This window comes from Myodes glareolus, chromosome 11, assembly GCF_982192425.1.
Source record: "Myodes glareolus chromosome 11, mMyoGla1.1, whole genome shotgun sequence".
NCBI lineage: Eukaryota > Metazoa > Chordata > Mammalia > Rodentia > Cricetidae > Myodes > Myodes glareolus.
In genome coordinates, this window is record NC_142036.1 from 16,699,545 (window position 1) to 16,719,459 (window position 19,915).

The 19,915-nt window shown below is 44.1% G+C and overlaps 1 protein-coding gene across 8 annotated transcripts in view; it reads right to left on the reverse strand.

Annotated features, from left to right (window-relative positions):
* Nucleotides 1–19,915, reverse strand: part of Ppp2r5c (protein phosphatase 2 regulatory subunit B'gamma) — a 134,434-nt gene that overhangs the window by 26,515 nt on the left and 88,004 nt on the right. For all 8 annotated transcript variants that reach the window (XM_085697944.2, XM_085697943.2, XM_085697946.2 and 5 more), the window contains 5 exons: nucleotides 10,035–10,145; nucleotides 8,594–8,686; nucleotides 8,384–8,514; nucleotides 3,374–3,433; nucleotides 1,648–1,756 (listed from right to left, as the gene is read on the reverse strand). In XM_085697944.2, coding sequence (XP_085554070.1) covers nucleotides 1,648–1,756; nucleotides 3,374–3,433; nucleotides 8,384–8,514; nucleotides 8,594–8,686; nucleotides 10,035–10,145 — 504 coding nt within the window. The remainder of the gene's footprint in view (nucleotides 1–1,647; nucleotides 1,757–3,373; nucleotides 3,434–8,383; nucleotides 8,515–8,593; nucleotides 8,687–10,034; nucleotides 10,146–19,915) is intronic.

The window sequence follows — 19,915 nt, forward strand, 5'->3', positions numbered from 1 at the left end:
ACAGCAGCCAGAAAAGCATCCACTGGGACACAGATTACAGATGGTTGTTGGCTGTCTTGTGGGTGCTTGTAGGTCCATATTTCTATACGGTACAGCAGCCAGGCTCTAAAGTATCTGAAGTGGTCACGGAACCTTCCAGACAGGCTGTTGCTACCCTAACAAAAGGTGAGGTGCTCCTTCTCTGTAATAGAGGATGCCTGAAAAGAGGTGCTAATTCAGCCTACGTGACAGCTAGCATACAGACCAGGAAGACGTGATAGCAAGTACAGGTAGATGTGGACGTGACTAAAAGCCATTCACCTGGTTACCTAGGAAACAGAATGCTAATGATTTTCCCACTCAGTTTATGTTTTGGTATAAAAGCTGTTTGAAGAATAAACAAGAGGAAATCTTCAGCATGTAAACTCAGAATTTCATGAGGGATCATGGAGAATCTCCCTCCCGATAAAGTCATGTGAGTTGTGTTTTTACTACCGTGCCTCCACGCTGGTCAAGAGAGATAGTTTATGTTGGGGTCTGGTCCAGAGAGAAATAACTTAGGGTCTGGGAAAGCACTGGATTCCAACAGGTGCTGGGAAACAAACTTGGGTCTCTGGAAGCACAGCCAGTGCTCTTAACTGCTGAGCCAACTCTCCATCCCTCTGTCCATGTGTTCTTAACACATATGGCATCCTATTCTGTGTTCAGCCATGTGGCAGCCAAGAGTAAAGAATTATGGGCTGCAAATGAGAGTGGCCACCCTTTGAGACTCAGCATAGCTCAGATTCTGTCTACTGGAAAGCAGATTCAAATACAGACAGAAACTAGTCAGGAACCAGCAATTAAGGTTTCAGCACAACTACAGTTAGATTGCTGCAGTTTAAAAAAAAATCCAGTTTGTACAAGTTGTCATAGGTCTTTAAGACATTAGGTTTAGATCATGTTGTAAGAAGCCTTTTTTTCTCTCAAAGTGGACCCTCCTGTCTCGATACAATCTATATTCCAGAGATTCTCCTGAACTCTCCCCTGCTGACATCCTCCTCCTCCTCTTCTTCTTCTTCTTTTTTGTTTTTATTTTTGTTTTTTTGAGACAGGGTTTCTCTGTATAGCTTTGGAGCCTGTCCTAGAACTTGCTCTGTAGACCAGGCTGACCTTGAACTCACAGAGATCCGCCTGCCTCTGCTTCCTGGGTGCTGGGATTAAAAGGATGTGCCACCACCACCCAGCTTTTTTCTTTTGTGTATGCATAAATCTGTGTGATGTTTGTGCATGTTCAATGCTACAAACGTTCATGTGTATGAACCCACAGAGGCCAGAAGTTGACATTGGGTGTTTTTCTTGATTCTTTCCACCTTGTATCATTGAGGCAATGTTTCTGTCACTGAACCAGGAGCTAGCTACATTGTTAGTTTAGCTAGGCAGCTTGCTCCTGGGATTCTGCCTCTACCTTCTGAAGCTGGACGCACAGTGGGCCTAGCACATCATGCTATATAAATATGCCGTTTATATGAGTTTTGGGGATCTCAACTCTGGTCCTCATACTTGATGGCAAACATTTATATAACTAAGCCATCTCCCTACCTCTCTCCCAGTGATACGGGAAAGGAATCACTCCCACAAATGGATGGACCACTGCAGAGGTGTGCAGCTGTGCTCAGCTGGCCTTACCTGGGGATGGTAGACACTCAGAGATTTCACTTTGTGCAAGGGCAGCAACACCTTTAACAGGAAAATCTTGTGCTCTTCCTTTAGTGGTAAGGCAAATCCATTAATTATACTGTGAAAAGAGAATTCAGCTTGAGTATTTACACATTCCAGATTATAGTCAGGTATCTTGTTCTTTCAGTTTTTGTTTTCAGCATGAAAAGCCAATGGGCAAAATATTTCAGAATAAAGAGAACACTGAAAGGAACAAGAGCTACAACAAAAAGGCCTTCCAGGAGCATAGACATTTTAATCTTTTTTGTATTGGGACTTAAGTTACAGCACAGGGGTTAGAAAACAGCAGGGAACTGAACAGCTTGGGGGACAACGATGAGATCCAGGTGTTCCCACCCAGTACTTTTCTTTAAGACTTCTACATTCCTGGGGGTAATTCCCGATCATTATCCTCGTGTGACCTGGAGTGTCCCTCCACTCTCACTCCCCGTGTGCAGACTGGCTGCTGTTCATTCTGTAGGAAAGGCGTGCCACTGAAGGAACACCAAACTGAACATTAACTGGCCTATCTACGTGGTTTTGTGCTTAGACAAAGAGAACAAATGCTTCCCAGAGCCAGAGTCAGAACAATGGTAACTTGATCCTCCAGTCATGCTGCCACCGTCCCCACCAAGGGTGATGAGCACATCTGCAGGGGAACCCTGGGTGAACTCTGTGTTAGAGGAAGGGGTGAAAAGAGTGTGGTAAGACTTACACTTAACACAGTTCACATCACTCCTGATACATGGCAGAGGGAAATACCAGAAGGAAACCGAGCTTTCTTTCCATTTCACAGAAGGAACTTGTCCAAGGTCATATGACTGGGAAGAGGCACCCTTACCATACTAAGTAAGCCATGCAGCGAGGGACAGATCAACCTAGGTACAGCCATTTTTTTCAAATCACATCTTTAGCAGGAACTTGAGAGGGACCAGATCTACCAGACAACAGTTTTCTTGTGTGTGTGTGTGTGTGTGTGTGTGTGTTGAGGGGGGCACACAAAGACAACAGGTTCAGAGGCTGAAGGGAACCACTAGATTCTAATATATACTGGGTGTCTTCACTTTAGAGAAACTCAGAACTTTTAGGTGCTAATCATGCCCATGGACTCCCCTAGAGGCACTGGAGAGAGCACTGTCCAGGTCGACCTTCCTCTTAGCTCCACTCCAAGATGAAATCTTTCAGGAAATAATGGGTCAGGGAATCTTACATTATATTTACAGGCCATTTTAAAAAATAAGTAAAAACTTTACTCAGTTTAAGATGATAAAAAATTGAATCATAATATATATATATGAAAAGTCAACAGGTTGAAACAATTTAAAATACTAGCCATTTACTCAACACCTCATGTATATAATCTATTCTTCAAATAAGCTTGTAATACCAACATTCTTCTTATAACTATTTTTAACACTACTTGAGGGAAAAAGGTTGAAATTCCATAGTTTCCATAGTAATAGATTGAGGTGAATGAAGAGGGCTCTGCCTATGGAGCCACAAAGATGGAAGCTGTTGTTTGTGCACTCTAATCCATGAGCCAATCAACCTTCCTTTTCCTTACGTGAAACTCTATTTCCGTCCTTTCAGGACCTGGCTTGAATGGCTGTGCTCTGGGAGGAGTCAAAGTCAATGAGTTAGATCATCTGGTGTCAGCTCTAGCTGTAGTCATGCACTGTCAGTGACAGGAACTTACCTTCCCAGTATTTCCAGTAATTCTGCTATGCCATTGTGATGCTCTGTCTCATAAATAAACCTGGAACATACAATGTGTCATCAGCACTGGACCCTGAGTAAAAGCTGCAGACACTACAGCAATCTGAACAAGGAAGCTCAAAGGCTACAGGAGGAACCAGCAGTGCCATGCTGACACCTCTCAGGACCCACAAAGCCCTGAAAGACTACGGTGGAATACCCTTGAGGGCAGACAGCCTGTGAAGCCCAATTTCTTCCAATATTTTATCCTGAAAAATTTCAAGTATCCAGGAAAGTTGAAGAAGTTTCACAGCCAACACCTGTGCCCTGACCAGCAGTTTCAGGCTCTGGCAGTTTGCATGTTGTCTGTCTTGTGTTCACATCTACCCAGCCTTCTATCCTATCCTCTAATCCATCTTGTTTCTTTGCAGCTTTTCAACATGAGGTGATGTCTCACTCAGTTTTAAAGCCTCCAATCTCCAGCACACTCCCTGCCATGGCTAGAGGCTCCTCTCTGAATACCCAACGTTGTCCTCCTCCCTATGAATACTGTCCTTGCTTCCCCAACACTAGTTCCAAGTGCAGTCCACTTCTCTTCTTCTGAGCGCTCGCTGCCCATCATACCCGAATCAGGCTCCTACGGGAGCTCTAGAAATATGCACCCCACTCTCTGTGCCAGCTTGTCTCCCTCCAGACAAGGACAGGGACTTCCTGTGAATGTACTAGGACCAAGCCTGGCATCTGTGTAGTTCTTAAACACGTCTGGTGAGTGAACTGGGGACAAGAATAGGGAACAGGGGAATGCCTACCAACCCCTGGGCTCCCCCACCCCCCGCAGGAGTCCCATGGAAACTGAACCCTAGCTGCTTGGTTATTGGTGGTCTACAGCATCAGGGTAGTGCGCTTTGGACATGTGACGGTAGAAGTGGCCCCCACCTGTTGGTGAGAGAGCCTCCCTCAGCAGCTGCTTAGTGAAGTGTCTGGCCCAAATATCAGTGTCCAGAGACAAACTGACTTAAAGTACAGAAGAAGTAAGTAGCCAGGCAGTGGTGATGCATGCTTTTAATCCCAGCACTTGGGAGGCAGAGGCAGTCTGATCTCTGTGAAAGTCAGCTTGGTCTACAGAGCGAGTTCCAATTCTGTATTCTCAAATGGTCAGGCCTCCCTGATGGCTCTTACTTACTAAGTCCCAAAGAAGGTACTGACAGATCCATGCAGAGGGGAGAGAACAGGGTCTGTGAATGCAGGTGAGACAGGATGATAGCCTGGACAGCACGTGGGCAGGCTCCAAGGCCATGGCAGTCAGACACAGAAACATGAAGATGTGCTTGGCTGTAGTCTAAAAGTATAGCTGCCAGGGCACTGCCAGAGGCCTGGCTGTGGTCATGACAATGTGTGTCACATCCGCTTCCTGCTGACCTCTTCCTACCCCTGCCCCAGAGCACAGAAGTGGCGTATCAGTGAGTCTGCGGAAGTCAGTGCAGGAAAGTGGTTTCCTCTTGCTTCACAGGTTTTACCCACAGTTATAATTCTGAGCTGGTGCAGCACCCTTGCACACAGCTCACAGTGACCCTTGGGCCCTGCTGCTTAGCCTTCTTGCATATTATGGGAGGATGGTGGTCACTGTAAGCCACGTGGCTTTCATATTAGTATCATTCTATGAGAGCCTCTATGTCTAAGCACCTTTAGCTGACTGTGTAAGAGAGAGAAAAGGGGACTAGTTCCCAGAGAGGACAGTCTGGGAAGCCGAGCAGACAGCAGAGCAAGCTGGAGTGCTCCTCACTCTACAGCAAAAGCCCAGACTGATCTGAACCTGGGCTGGAACTGCTGCTCAGAGCAGTCTCCCATTGGATGTGTTCTGCACCTTGGACCAAGAGGCAGGATCTATTTCCCTTCCTATGGGGCTGAACTGTCTTTTGGTTTGCCTTGACAATACCAAAGATGGAAGAAAGTGGCGCTAATTTGGGGCTAATCCCTTGAGGAGACTGGGAGCTTCTCCTGACTCCCATGGAGGCAGCTGGTGCTCATAAGAGGGTGCACTGAAGCCAGAAGAGGCAGCTCATGTCTGTAATTCCAACACTGGGAAGCCAGAGACAGTAGTATTAGTGTCAGGTCAAGGTCAATTCAGGCTACAAAAAATAAAATAAAAAATAAATCACAAGGCTCTATGCATGATCAGAGAGACCATGAGGACAGAGATGCACAGCAGTGAGAAGCCACCCAGGGTATCACTGCCCTAGATGATACCATGGCAGCACAGCAGTTCTTCTGAGCCCAGGCCAAGGACAGAGCTGAGGAATCACAGGTGGTGATGTAAGCCATGGCACCGGGTGGGGCAGCAAGAGAAGGTCTGGCTGCTCTACTGGCCTGGCATCCTCCAGTGCACCGCTTACTAAAACCAGCCCTGGGGTCACTGTTTGCTCACACTAGTAAACTGACTCACTGAGAAATTACAAGTAGGAATCGTGGCTTTTAGTAAGTTGAACCAAATTATTTAAAAGTGCCTTTTCTTACAAGAGATAAGTGTGGATTAAGAACCTGGAATGCTCCAGAACAGCAGTAGACAATATCAGGGATCATTCAGATTCACACCTGCATATGTATGAGCTATATCTTGGGCTATGATTAAAGCTAAAACCAAAAATTCAATTACTCTATGCAAATACTCTTGGAAGGTAATGCTATGTAATATTTTTAGGTTGGAGACAGGTTCTCTTTACACTACTCAAGCTGGTATGCAAGTAACTATTAGGTGCGAATGATCCCTCTGACCCACCCTCTCGAGGAGCTGGGACTGTAGACGAGAGCCACCATACCTGGCTGCTCTTGCATTTTAACTATGACCCATCACACAAGTTAAGAGTGGAATTTTCCACTGTGGCATCATGCAAGTGCTCAAAATGTCAACTGTTTTCTCTTTTTTTGTTTTTTCGAGATGGCTCAGCTGTTAAAGGCTCACAACCAAAAGTATTCAAATTTTTAAGTGTGTGGATTACTGGGTCAGGATACTCAACATGCACAGGACTTCCATGATCTGGGAAATTGAGCTGTTTGACTCTCTTCACATGAAACAATGAAAAAGAGCCAAGCCAATCAGGGATTCCAAGTAACATGCTTGCTTTGGAGCACACACATATAAAGACAGGTATAGAAGAGATGACCTAAGGGAGGAAACACAAAAGTGCCAACTGTACCCTCATCCATTTGTGAGAACTGAACTGAATCGTGTGATGTATTCTGAATAAGGAGCTGAGCGCCCCAGTAATCAAAGGTAAGCTCTCTACAGCAGAAGGCATTTCCACTTCCACACGGCAGGTGCTAGTGGATTCGGGGTTCTGTCGCCTGACTAAAACCACTAGTCCTGAGGAAACAAAACACTACAGCCAAAGCTTGAATTTCAGGGCGAACAGACTGGAATTTAAGTTGAACCCATTCTGTGTACAGAATGACATCAGCTGAGTAATGATCTTGCAAGGAAGCAGAACACCAAGGAGTGAAAAACAGGAGCTGAATATGTAGGAGCTGACATCATTCCCTCACTATAGTCAGAGCAAGTCAGGGCTGGGTTGGGCTCCATTACAGAAATATTATATATTAGGAGGAACCTGGAAGGGACTCAAAGGAAAAACACATGGTGAAGGCCCCAATATCACCATGTGCCATCAGGTAAAGGATTCAGCTGCAGGGACACACCAGGCCTGGAAGGACCAGAAGGGCCACATCGGCTGCTCAGTCTCTCTGTCTCAGCTCCCCTTTCTTGGCCACTTTCAGTCACTGTGGGGAAGAAGGACCAGGCAGGCATAAGCATGCCCTGGCCCCATGGCTAGATTGTGTGAAACTTACTTTCTATCAGATGGATATCATACTGTTTCCATCACTGCTAAGATTTGTTACTTTTAGGCTTGCCTGGAATCAGATATCTGAGAGCAGAAAGTCAACCCAAGAAGCCAACAATTACAAGATAACCTTAGTAAGTTTTCCTGGTACTAGGAAGAAAGCTACACAAAGCAGGCTGAGCAGTGCCATACACCCTTCACCTCAGCAGAAGCAGGAGGACATAGGCTAGCCAGGGCTACAAGGTGAGAGCTACACAGACTTCCACCAGCACCCATTCTGTAACACTGTGCCACTGAGGCTGATCCTGGGGAGAAGAGGCCATGTCAGCTCAGGTGAACTTTGCTTGGGGAAGCAGGTCTGAGGGCTAAGGCAGGGCAGACAGGACAGCCTGGAATGACACATGGCTGCACAGACTGAGAGTGGGCAGGACCTGGAAGCACAGAGGTAGCCTAGGAAGCGGTGTTAATCAGATAACAGCAGTGGTACAAACCACGTGAATGTAGCCCTGACTCATCTGGATCTCTATGTAGATGAGGATGGCCTGAGCTATGGCAATCTTCTGGGATTATAGGCGTGAACCTTTACACACACCTGGGATGTTAGACTGTAAGAATCACGAGGCATGGTCAGAGATGAGACAAGGGTGGGGGTCATAGCTATCAATATACTTGAAGGGTTTGATATGTCCTTTCCGAGCTAGAGGCTGATAGGACAGGTTTGGGTATATAGGAAAGCTGTCCTGCTCTGTCTGCCGCCAGTGCTCTCTCTGCTTGGTTGGCCCTCAAACTGCTCAACTAATTCACAGATCTTCCCAGGCAAAGGCTGACTACTTCCTTCCCTCTTCCTTCCTGTCTTCCTGTGACTGAGCAGCAATAATAAGGTAAAAAGCAGGTGAATGAGTCAGGGTCAGCCCACCCACACTCAGGACAACTGGACATTGTCAGTTGAATTACAGGAATTCAAGTAAGGGTAGTGTGTGGTAAGACATTGGGGAGGAGAAGCAGGGGTGGACTAACAACTGAGCAGTCAAAACTGCACAGAGGAACACAGAGGGACAAGGTACAGAGTGGTGGTGTGGTAGGGTCACCTGCACATGACTAGCATGCTGCTCAGCTCCCCTCCCATCTCTGATGTGACAGCACTGAGGGTGGGTAGCAACCACATGAGGACTTACCTATAAAATATATTATTTATCTGTTTCCTGATGTAAGCACGCAGACCTAAGAACTTCCCATAGATTCTGTGAAGGGTAGTTTTTAGAAAATCTCTCTCCCGAGGATCCTCGCTGTCAAAGAGCTCTAGAAGCTTTAAGAAAAACATAGCACTTAGTGACAGTGACCATCCTGCACTTAAGGTTGCTGAGGAACACCTGGCTGAAACTCACCTGTAATACAAACTTCTGATCAATATATTTCTTTGCTATATTGGGCTGGAAATCTGGAGACTCTAAAAATCTTAAGAAAAATTCATAAACAAGCTAGGAGAAAAAAAAAACAATGAGTCAAATAACATGGCACTTCATTAGTTGGATTAAGAACACCTCAAATTCAATCTTTATTTGCTTGAAAACACTAGACTTAAAAATACACATGCATTCAAAATTAATGCTGAATTATGTGGCTTAGCATAATTATAACTGCAGATGAAATTATTTATTTAGTGAGAGCCACAGATTATCTCTTAAATGGCACACAGTGCTTCCCATGGTGCTCATCTGCGACACCTGGGACCATGACCAAGCATGGGGGTGGGATCTGCAGAATGCTATCTACATGTATCATGGCATTCTAAGGGGACAAGAACTTAAGGACTGCCCGGGAGAGGAACACAAAAACAGACACTGAACCACAGCCATTGGGTTCCCTTTGTAAATGAACAGCATAGTTGGCTGGACAGCATGGATTGTCTGTCATAAACTGTGTGGAAGTCAGATGCCTTAAGGGCAGAACATTTGGCTCCTCCCTTCCTTTTTTTTTTTTTTTTGCCTCCTCACCAAGGATATATGTAAATAGTCTGCTTGGGCTGGCCTCAGAACCAGTCAACCTTGCATCTCACAGGTGTGTGGGGAACTATCATTTGGCAGCAAGGAGCCCGGGATGCACAGGGGTATTAGTTAAACGCATTCACTGCAAACTGCAAGTACACCTGGGAAATGCTCTAAACCTGTGCTGGCTGGTTTCATGTTACCTCGACTCAAGCTGTAGTCATCTAGAAGAGGGAACTTAGACTGAGAAAATGCCTTTGTAAGATGAGGCTGTACACAAGCCTGTAGAGCATTTTCTTAATTAGTGATTGATGAGGAAGAGCCCAGCCCATTATGGGTATTGCCACCTCTGGGTTGGTGGTTCTGGGTGCTATAAGAAAGCAGGCTGAGCAAGCCATGATAAGCAAGCCAGTAAGAAGCTCTCCTCCATGGCTTCTGCATCAGCTCCTGCCTCCAAGTTCCTGCCCTGTTTTGGGTTCCTGTCCTGATGTCTTTTGATGGTGAACAGTGATGTGGAAGCCTAAGCCAAACAAATTTTTTCCTTCCCAAGTTGCTTTAGTCACGGTATTTCATCACAGCAGCTCTAACTAGGACAAAACCCAAATTCAATGTTATTAGAAACGCTAGAATCATCACTGAGGAACGAGAAATAAGTCTGTAGCTTGTGCAATGGGCTTTCATAGAATCAATCATCAATCTCTTTCTTCTCCCACCTCTCTCCTCTGCTAAAAAGAGATTCCTTTAGATCAGAAGCCTGTGGGTCAACAGTTAAAGAGAGGCCCTGGGCCACTACCCACATGGCATACAGGGTATTCTATCAGGGCTGGTGCCAGTCCAGTACCTGCAGATGAGGCCAGGCTGCTTCTAACGTTGGTTCATCTTCTTCTGGGTCGAATTCTGCTCCCGTAGGATTGGAGGAGGGTGGCAAGGTTCGAAACATGTTAACTGCAAACTAAAACCCACATATTCCATGATCACAACCAGGTTACTTAAGTATTATCAAGAAACATTCCAAGAAACACTAAATAATCCTAGCGATAGACGCTTCCTATTCTAAGCTGTTCTTTTTTTTTTTAAAATTCAGAAGAGGTGTGGGTCTCCAGAGAAGACAGGGTCAAACCTGCAGCTTGAAATAGACCTTTCTGGACATAGTATCAGCAAACCAACTGCTATAGTCACTGTGACTCTCACCTGTCAAACTGTCAAAGACAGCTGACCCCAGCCGATGCTAAGAGGTTAGCACTTACTTAGGAGACTGTTACGTCTAGTGAGTCGGCAAGCAAAACGCCAGAAAAGGACACGATGACGAAGACCACAGAAAAGACTAAAGAAACAAGAACACCGAGAAAACAGCAAAGGCTACACTGCACAGGGTCGGGCCCATAACAACCACAGCAACCCAAGACAGGTAAGTGACTTCTGGGGCAGCTGGAGATCACTTCTGAGACAGGATTGCTCACTAGCACAGGGAAGAGCTGATGGAGGAGAGTGTGGAGAGGGGCTAAACAGAGCCCTTGGTCTGTCTGGACCTGCACAAAACACTTGGTTGGCCAGTGATAGAAACAGCAAAGTCTAGTTTTTCTAAGTAATTGACTTGTAAGATTTTTTTTTCAATAAGCAATAGGTTTAAATATGACCTGTTGTCTCATAACAACTATGAACCCACCAAATGCCAGCTATAGTCCTGGGATCTGGTAATTGGCTTATAAGTGACCAAATAGTCCTTGTCGCATGAGGAGGTAAGAGACTGGGAGATCTCTGTGAGTTCAGGGTCAGCCTGGTCTACAAAGCAGTTTCAAGGTAGCCAGAGTTGTTACACAGAGAAACCCTGTCTCAGGGGGAAAAAAGTCCTTGTTCTACATGATCAAAAGCACAGATCCAAATATCTGACATAAATACGAATGCCAGCTCTAGGACAACCTCCTGGGATGTTGGTGAGCCATGCAGTTCAGAGTCCTAGTGACATCATGCAAATGAATACTTGATACTTCCCTGTTCTTCCATCTTTTTCTTTATAAAGATAGGTTTTCAACTTATGTGTTTGAATATTTCACCCACATATCTGTTATGTGTACTGTGTGCATGCCTGGTGCCCGTGGAAGTCGGAAGAAGGTGCAGGATGCCCTAGAACTGAAGTTACAGATGGTTGCAAGTCATTATGTGGGAGCTGGGAACTGGACCCAGATCCTCTGTAAGAACAGCCAGTGCTTCTAACAACTAAGAAATCTCTCAGCTCATTTTTTTTTTTTTTTGGTTGAGAAAGGGTTTCACTGTGTATTCCAGGCTGGACTGGCTTAGCCTCCTAAGAGTCAGGATTATAGAAATATGTCAACACCAGCAGCTACTTCTTTCTTCACTGTCACTAATACCTATCTTGCAACCTGTGGATTTCGTATGATGTTACCAGCAATCAAAGTTAGGAGTGCAACTTCTATAAAGAATGACACGAAGGAAAAGAGGCAGTAAAGGAATGCAAGGAAGAAAAGATGGCTGGAAACTCAGAAACAATGCAAACAGTGAGAGGAGGAAAAGTCTAGATGGTCAACTCCAGTGCCCATATGGAGTATGAGTGTTGATTTCTGGCTTCGGGGGTTTGGAGATCCAGGAAACGTGCACAAGGCCTGGTGAGACCTCCAAACAATGAATGGTAAGAGAGACAAGCAGACACGTGGGACGTTTCTCAGCAGATGGGGTCCAGGACGGAGAGCTTTCTGAGGTAACACACTTTGAAGCTCAAGGATGAGATAAGAAGATGGGATGAGCCCAGTCACACACAGCTTGGGCAGGCCACCAGCTCCTCCCAGGGCCTGCCCAACAGCGACAGAATGACCCTGGCCTCCCAGGCTGTGAATGTATTGGGAGAAGAAAGTTAAAATTGAGTCCTCTGCCTCAACTGATTGTCACTTCTCCTCAGGTGGAGAGGAGCTAAGTGGCCTTCAAAAATGGAGACTGGCACTTTGCTCTCGGGTAGGTACAAGCCGCCGCAGGCTCTAGCAGGTGGCAGCTCAGGAGCAGAGAGTCAGCATAGGCAGAGCAAGCTGGGGAAGAGGAAGAGCCTGGTGATGCTGAACACTGTCCCACAGGCATGGACACACCACATAGGGAGGAACAGCACACTGGTCACCTGCTCAGAGTGAGAAGGCCCCACGGTACACCATTCACAGGTGAACAACCCAGATGAGAGCTTCAAGTTCGATCTACAACTAAAGATGACACAAGTTATGTAACCTGTTCTAGCAGTATTTAGGAGCAGTGTGATGTCACAGGCCATAAGAGGGAAAAGGCAGTGTCTATCATCGTTGGAATCTGTCATCCCAGGAGTTCTCGCATAAGGAAACCTGGTACCTGGAGCTCCCAGCCACTTTCTTACTGCACTATGATACACTGACAATGCTCCTCCTCAGAAAAAGTCAGAGAAATGCTAATGCTTAGTGGGGGAAAGGGACAGAGGCAAACATGTGACACCCCAAATTATACTTGGGTTTCTAATCTGGCAGCATTTTTAAATATAAAAATGTCAGGAGCTAAGTTTGTGAAAGGACACAGGTTAAGAAGGGCAGTGGTACTGATGTCACCTCCATGCATTGGGACCCATGGTGTTCCGAGCAATGGAACCAGGGCAGAGTGGTTCCAGCAACACCATCTATGACAGGGATGGATGGCAAGAAGCCTGAGGTACTATATAGAGTCTGCCAACTTGTCATGATCTTGTAAATGGAATGTATATATTCAGACATATGGAGACAGGGACAGATGACAGGACTGGGTCACATGTGGGAGGGCAGCACAACACTGTGAACAGCACCTCTCTGTGGTCTTATCTAGAATCAAAACAGTAATGGACACTCTGCCTGGGCCTCAGTTGTGCCATCTCTGAAAAGGGCAAGCTCTTTCTTCACACCAGGCTGCTTTGAGGGTCACACAGTGTCCGCAGAAGCATCCTGGAAGTTATAACTCTTAAGCATGTCCCAAATGCCTTTCCTGTAGACATGAAGAGCAGGCTTGCAAGGGTACATGTTTATGTATGTGGTTCACAAAGCTCCACCTGTGCCATGACGTTAACTAACTGCAATACCAGAAAGCACATAACACTCCCATTTTCATTAAGTCAGCCCTGCAGATCTTTCTCAGATTGTCCTATTGTTTGATTTAAATATAAGTCAAAATAGTCTGCGAAATAATTTTAAAAGAGTCTTTTGTTTCGTTTTTCAAGACAGGGTTTCTCTGTGTAGCCCTGGCTGTCCTACTTGCTCTGTAGACCAGGCTGGCCTCAAACTCACAGAGCTCCTCCTACCTCTGCTTCCTGAGTGCTGGGATAATAGGAAAGTGCTAGGCTGATATGTTTTATCCCCCTATCTCAGATTCTGCAGCACTATATAATATTCCAAGAGAGCGAGGCAGAACCTTGTTTTGCTTGACTCAATCTCACCTTCTTCTCTACCTTCAAACAATGTAATTTACCTCCAAGTAGATGCCTGCAAGCAGTATTTAAAAATTTACACTTAAAATTCTTGCATTTGAATAACTTTTCATTTTTACAATTTACTCAACCAGTTGAATGTCTCTTATCTGAAATGCTTCATATCAGAGCTGCTTGTATTTGTCTTCCAAACTGCTGTGAGATAATGCTCTCGTACACTGTAAAGATTTGTCACTTGTATTGGTGTAATAAAATGCTGATTAGCCAGTAGCCTGGAAGAAAGTTTAGGTGGGGCAACTAGACTAAGAGAATTCTGGGAAGAGGAAGGCAGAGATGCAGTCCACCATTCAGAGGTGATGAGAATGTCTTACTAAGAAAAGGTACCAAGCCACATGACTAAACAGAAACAAAAATTATGGGTTAATTAAGTTATAAGAGTTAGTTAATAAAAAGCCTAACCTAACAGGCTAAATAGTTTATAATTAATATAAGCCTCTGTGTGTTTCTTTGGGACTGAATGGCTGTGGGACCGGGTGGTAAAGAAACCTCTGTCTTAAAACTGCGGAGATTTTTTATTTTTTATTTTATATGTGTACACACACACACACACACACACACACACGAGCTATTCTGGGTGGAATACAGGTATAAACACAAAATTTATGCTTAACATGTACATTAAACATATAATAACCAAGTCAAAGTGGTATGCACCTTTAATTCCAGTACTCAGAAGGCAGAGGCAGGCGAATCTCTGTGAGTTTGAGGCCAGCCTGGTCTACAGAGTAAGTTTCAGGACAGGCTCCAAAGCTACACAGAGAAAACTTATCTCAAAAAAACCCCCAAAAAAGAGAACCCCCTGCCAAAAAAAAACACAAAAAAGCTAAACAACAACAACAACAACAACAACAACAACAAAAAACCCCCAAAATCCCCCAAACCACCACATATAACTTGGAGGTAAGTTAAAAAAATATTTTCCCCATTAATGTACTTAATTTATACATTTATACAACATTTTTAGTGGGTTGGGGTCAAGGGTAAAAACTCCCATTGAGATATTACGTTGGTGCTCAAAAATTTAGCATTTGGTGTATTTTTGAGTTTGTATTTTCAGCTTGCAGATGTTTATTCTGCATGATCTATTTTTTAAAAGTAAGATTTTTGTTTTATGTGTACGTGTAAGTGCCTGAATGTATGAACTGTACACCAGTGTGCCCTGTGCCTGTGGAGGTCAGAGAAGGCATTGGTTCTCCTAGATCTGTAGCTTCAGATAGTTGTGAGCCTCCTGGTGGTGCTGGAACTGAACCTGGGTCCCCTGCATGTTCTAAAGCAATGACTGAACATATCAGGGAAATAAAAATTTACATAATATTTATGGAATATTAAATAAAGGGAATGTAGTTGCAAAATTCTAACAATTGTTTTTCTAACAATTCTGAGTTTTTTTTTGTTTTGTTTTGCTTTCTGTTTTTAAAGATAGGGATTCTTTGTGTAACAGTTCTGGCTGTCCTGGAACTCACTCTGTAGACCATGCTGGCCTTGAAGTCATAGAGATCCTACTGCTTTTGCCTACTGAGTGCTGGGACTAAAGTTGTGCATAACCACTGCTATTTTATGGCTATCTATTGTACAACTAAATGTGCAACACAATCTTACTTCTGATAAGCATGAAACAGGACACTCATTTTAGTGAATGGGTTTAACATTTTTTAGTTTAAGAGTAGAAGATTCATACATGACAAGTAATAATTCTTAAGTTAGTTCAATTAGTATAAGTTTAAAAATAATGGAGAAAGGGCTGGGGCTGGTGCTCAGTTGGCAGAGTGCTTGGTTGGAGTGCACAAAGGCCTGGGTTCCATCCCTAACATATCATACAGCAGAGCATGGGAGCACATGCTTGTAATCCCAGCACATCAGAGGTGGAAGCAAGTGTGTCATAAATTCAGGGCTGTTTTTGGTTATGTAGCCAGCCTGAGCTACAAGAGACCCAGTTTCAAACAAAACAAAACAGAAAACCAAACCAAAGCAAGTGCTCGCTGAGTATGTAACTGCTTGGCAGAGGATAGTCATCATGCACAGGCCCTAGATTCCATTCCCAGTACCACAAGAAAGCAAAGTGGATCAAGAAGCATATCCTAAGTTATTTACCATGAGCCAAAGGTTAGTTCTAAATAGATGTTGTACTCCCAAATGTTTAATGCTCACAAATTTCAACACACACAAAAAAAGCTGAAAGTGTGGTCTAGTGAGTGGTTACACCTGGATTCTACCACCAGCATTCTAACATGTTTGCTTTGTGTAGCAGATTGATGTTTTCATTGGGATAAAATTTGAGGTGGTATAGGAAGGCTTCAGAATATCCCAGTCAGTACACTGCACCTCCCACACGATATAAGGAAGTGAGAAGACTGTTCAGAGCTTAGACTCCCACTCCCCAGTCATTGCCATGCCATCCCTATATACTAGATGATGCACAAAAGCACAGAACCATCACTTTATCCAACTGTCTTTAATCCTGCATCCTTGTGCTCACTGCAGGGTCCACTTGGGATACAGCTAAGTGTCATAGGGGATGGGTTTTACTCTACTGTCCCAAAGACTAAACATACTAGGTAAAAATATATGAAAGTACATTCTTCTGATCCTAGCAGATGAGGGGAGCCCTGTTAACTGTCACCAGGTACTGCCAGGCTGCAGAGTACAGAAAAGAACCCAGGAGGAGCTCAGCAGTTAGGGCAGTGGAGCGACAGAGAAGGGAGGTGCATAGTTCTGCAACAAGAAAATTCCATCATCGATTAGCACAATATCACAAAGCAATCTGATGTGAGAAAACCATCAGAGGCCATGAAAACACACGAGAGGATTAGAGATGGTCCAGTACAGTTGGCCCTTTACCTGTGGGTTCCACATCCTTGGATTCAGTCAACCAAGGCTCAAAAATATTTGGCAATAAAATACTGTCTCTGCTGCACATGTAGGTTTCTTTTTAAAGCCATGATCTAAACAATACAGTATAACAATTCATTACACAGCATTTGCACTGTAGGAGATTTAAGTATTTGGAGATGACTAAAAGTAGGAGGTACTAAAAGTGGATAGGAAGACATGGTTATACCCCTCATATAAAGTACTTGAGCATCCCCAGATATGCAAATCCCCTTGAATATTGAGAGCTGACTTTACTAAGGGAGGCTGGGAGATTGGTTGCTTCAACCAAGCAGATCAGGAAAATGCACAACCCATGGAGCCTTGAACATCAAAAGGGCCTTGCCTTGGTAATGGAAAGTTGCTATCCCTGGGCTAGTATGGCTCAGGTGCTTCCTAATGCATCTTACAAACAAGTACCAAAAGGATGCAACTACATCTATATGACCTAATTGCATCTCCAAGTATGCCTCAAAAACATTACAAGGAAAATCCTAACTATACAGGCCTCAATGGGACAAAATCCACAGTTGCACATAGCTAAAGATGACCAGACAGGCAGAAAAGCAGGGAAAAGTGATTTACAGAGAGAGAATAGGCCATTTATCTGAATGGACCTGACTGATGTATCAGCAAACAATGGTGTTGAGGATGCATTGTGTCCAAAAGCTGAGGTATAGACAAGATACAATCCACCAGAGATGATGACCACAGTGGAGAGATGAGAACTACAGGGTGGACTTAACAGACGAGAGACCGCGGAAGAGACTGGGAACCTGAAGACAGAAATGAGCAGGAAGCCCGGGAACAGCATAGAGCAAAGAAACAGCACCAGTGAGCTCAGGACAGCTCCAAGAATCCTAATGTGACACTGGGAGCCAACAGATGGCAGTGTCTGAGAAGAGAGAGCACAGTGGAGTCCAGAAACAGACTAATACAGTCAGCAGATATACAACAAGGGTCAAAGTTGTTCTATGGAGACTGGCAGCTTCTTTATGGACAGTTCAATGTCCATATGCTGAAAGAGCCTGCAGTCAAACAGACCACATGTAAACCTGTAACAAAAACATGAGGAAAACCTTTCTGAGTTCCTCTACCATGACACCACATCATTACCAATTAATGAGTCAGAACTGACAGCATCTAAATGAGGAACAGAGTTCTTGGGTGCGAACATGTGCAGGCCCCAGAATCCATCAATGTGCACCAAGTTTATGAACAAAAACTTGTTTGTTGTGTGCAAAGCTCTATAAACACAGCAGCTTTATTACAGTCAAAGCTAGAAGCATGCCAGCATCATCAACTGGGTAGGGGTAAGCACTTGCATAGTGAATAGCAAGCAGGTATAGGGAATTAGGAACTCAACAACAAGATGAATCTCAAACACTTGATTAGCAACAGAAACCAGACCCCAGTGGTCACATCAGGATGGGCCCCCCTTCCCTGACATTCTGGAAAAGACCATGTCACACAGGTATGTAGAGAGATTAGAGATTATCACACAGTTTTAGAAAGATATTCACTAGGCCAGAAGCTCCTGTAACATTCCCAGATCACCCCTACCCCCGCCTGATCCCAGTCCTTTTAATCCCTTCACTGTGCTCTGAGAGCAAAAGAAACACCCGACAACTCTGATGACCTGAGGGGCGTTTACAACGAAGACCAGACCAGCTTAAAACTTGCTGCCATTTATCTTCCCGCTTGTGCCTCCCGAGCACTGGGATTGTAGGGGGAGCCATCATGCTGGCTATTACCTAACAACTCTGGAGCTTAAACATCTGGCTTTACAGAGATGTCACTCACAATCAATTAACTATGCACATTTGACACACTGGACATGTTCCTCACAGAGTACCTGTGAGCCCACATATGACAGATAATGAACTCATTCATTATCCCCAAAGGTTCCTCAACAGTCTTCTCAAAAATAAAACAAAACAAAACACAAATGAATTATTTGGTTAGAAATGGGAGATGGAATAGGGGAAGGGTAAAGTGAAGGAAAAGTGAGCTTTTTTTAATTTGTTTCATTTGTTATAAAACAATCATGTGTTTCTTTTACTATTTAAAACCATTAAACAAGGAAAAATTGATGGAGGAGGGTTATCTGTCTATTGTGTTATTTTCATTGGTCAATAAAGAGATTGCCTTGGCCCCTTGATAGGACAGAAAATTAGGTAGGCGGAGTAAACAGAACAAAATGCTGGGAAGAGGGCTATGAGGCAGATGCCATGGAGTCAGCCACCAGGTCAGACATGCTAAATCTTTTCCGGTAAGCCACCACCTCGTGGTGCTACACAGATGATTAGAAATGGGTTAGTCAAGATGTGAGAGTTAGCCAGTAACTAACTCTCTAGAGATAATGGGCCAGGCAGTGCTTAAATGAATACAATTTGTGTGTTGTTATTTCCGGGGCTAAGCTAGCTGCGGGGTACCGGGCGGGATAGAAACCCTAATAAGCTGGCCCTCCACACTACAAAAAATTTTCAAAATTATAAGAGTAGATCTCTAAAAATGCTGACAGTTTCAAAGTTAGCTGGCCACTGTCATTCAGTCTTCTTTAACCCATGTTACTGTAAGGCCGATAAAGTAAAAGCTATTAAGTAAAACGGGCCGCATGATTTAACGCTCACTTGAAGTAGGTTTTAAACTATCCTGGAAACTTCACTGGAGACTATCCTTTTCTTCTCAATTCTAAATGCTCTTTCCTTTCCCGCTGCAGACTCATCACCCTTACAAAGTGCTCCTTTCCACTCTGAAACATCAGAGAAGGGTGTTAAATCAGCCATCATGTGGCACACAAGGTGAGTGTCCTGGGACACGAGTACAGATATCTCAGCTTTGTCCCAGTACACCCTGAGGAAAACCTCCAAGCCAAATGTACAATCAACTATGCAACGACGACCACATCAGTGGGGCAAGCTCTAAATAACAGGGTGAAAATTTCCTGAAAATCAACAGGAATCCCACACAGGCAGTACTGCCATTAGGCTACACAGATGATTGCTTTTAGCTTTTTTCTTTTTTTTAATTTGTGGATTTTTGATGATAATAACATAATTGTTGTTAGAATGTTTTAAAATCATCAAAATATATAGCAAAGGGGAATTTCCAAGGTCACACTCTCCGAAGACAGGTATTGCTAACAGCTGGGATTGTACCCCTCTAGATTTATTTTTAGAGCCTATTTAAATAACTCAGTCTCTGGTATGAGTGACACTTTTCTGTTTATTTCGTGACTCACTTTCTCTGTGCTATTTTGATTTCACCCTTATGAATTTATTTCTATGTCACAGACATAAAATGACACTTTATACCACGTGTTTTTAATATCCCACTCACCACTTAACCTAATCTAACTTACTCTCTGAAAT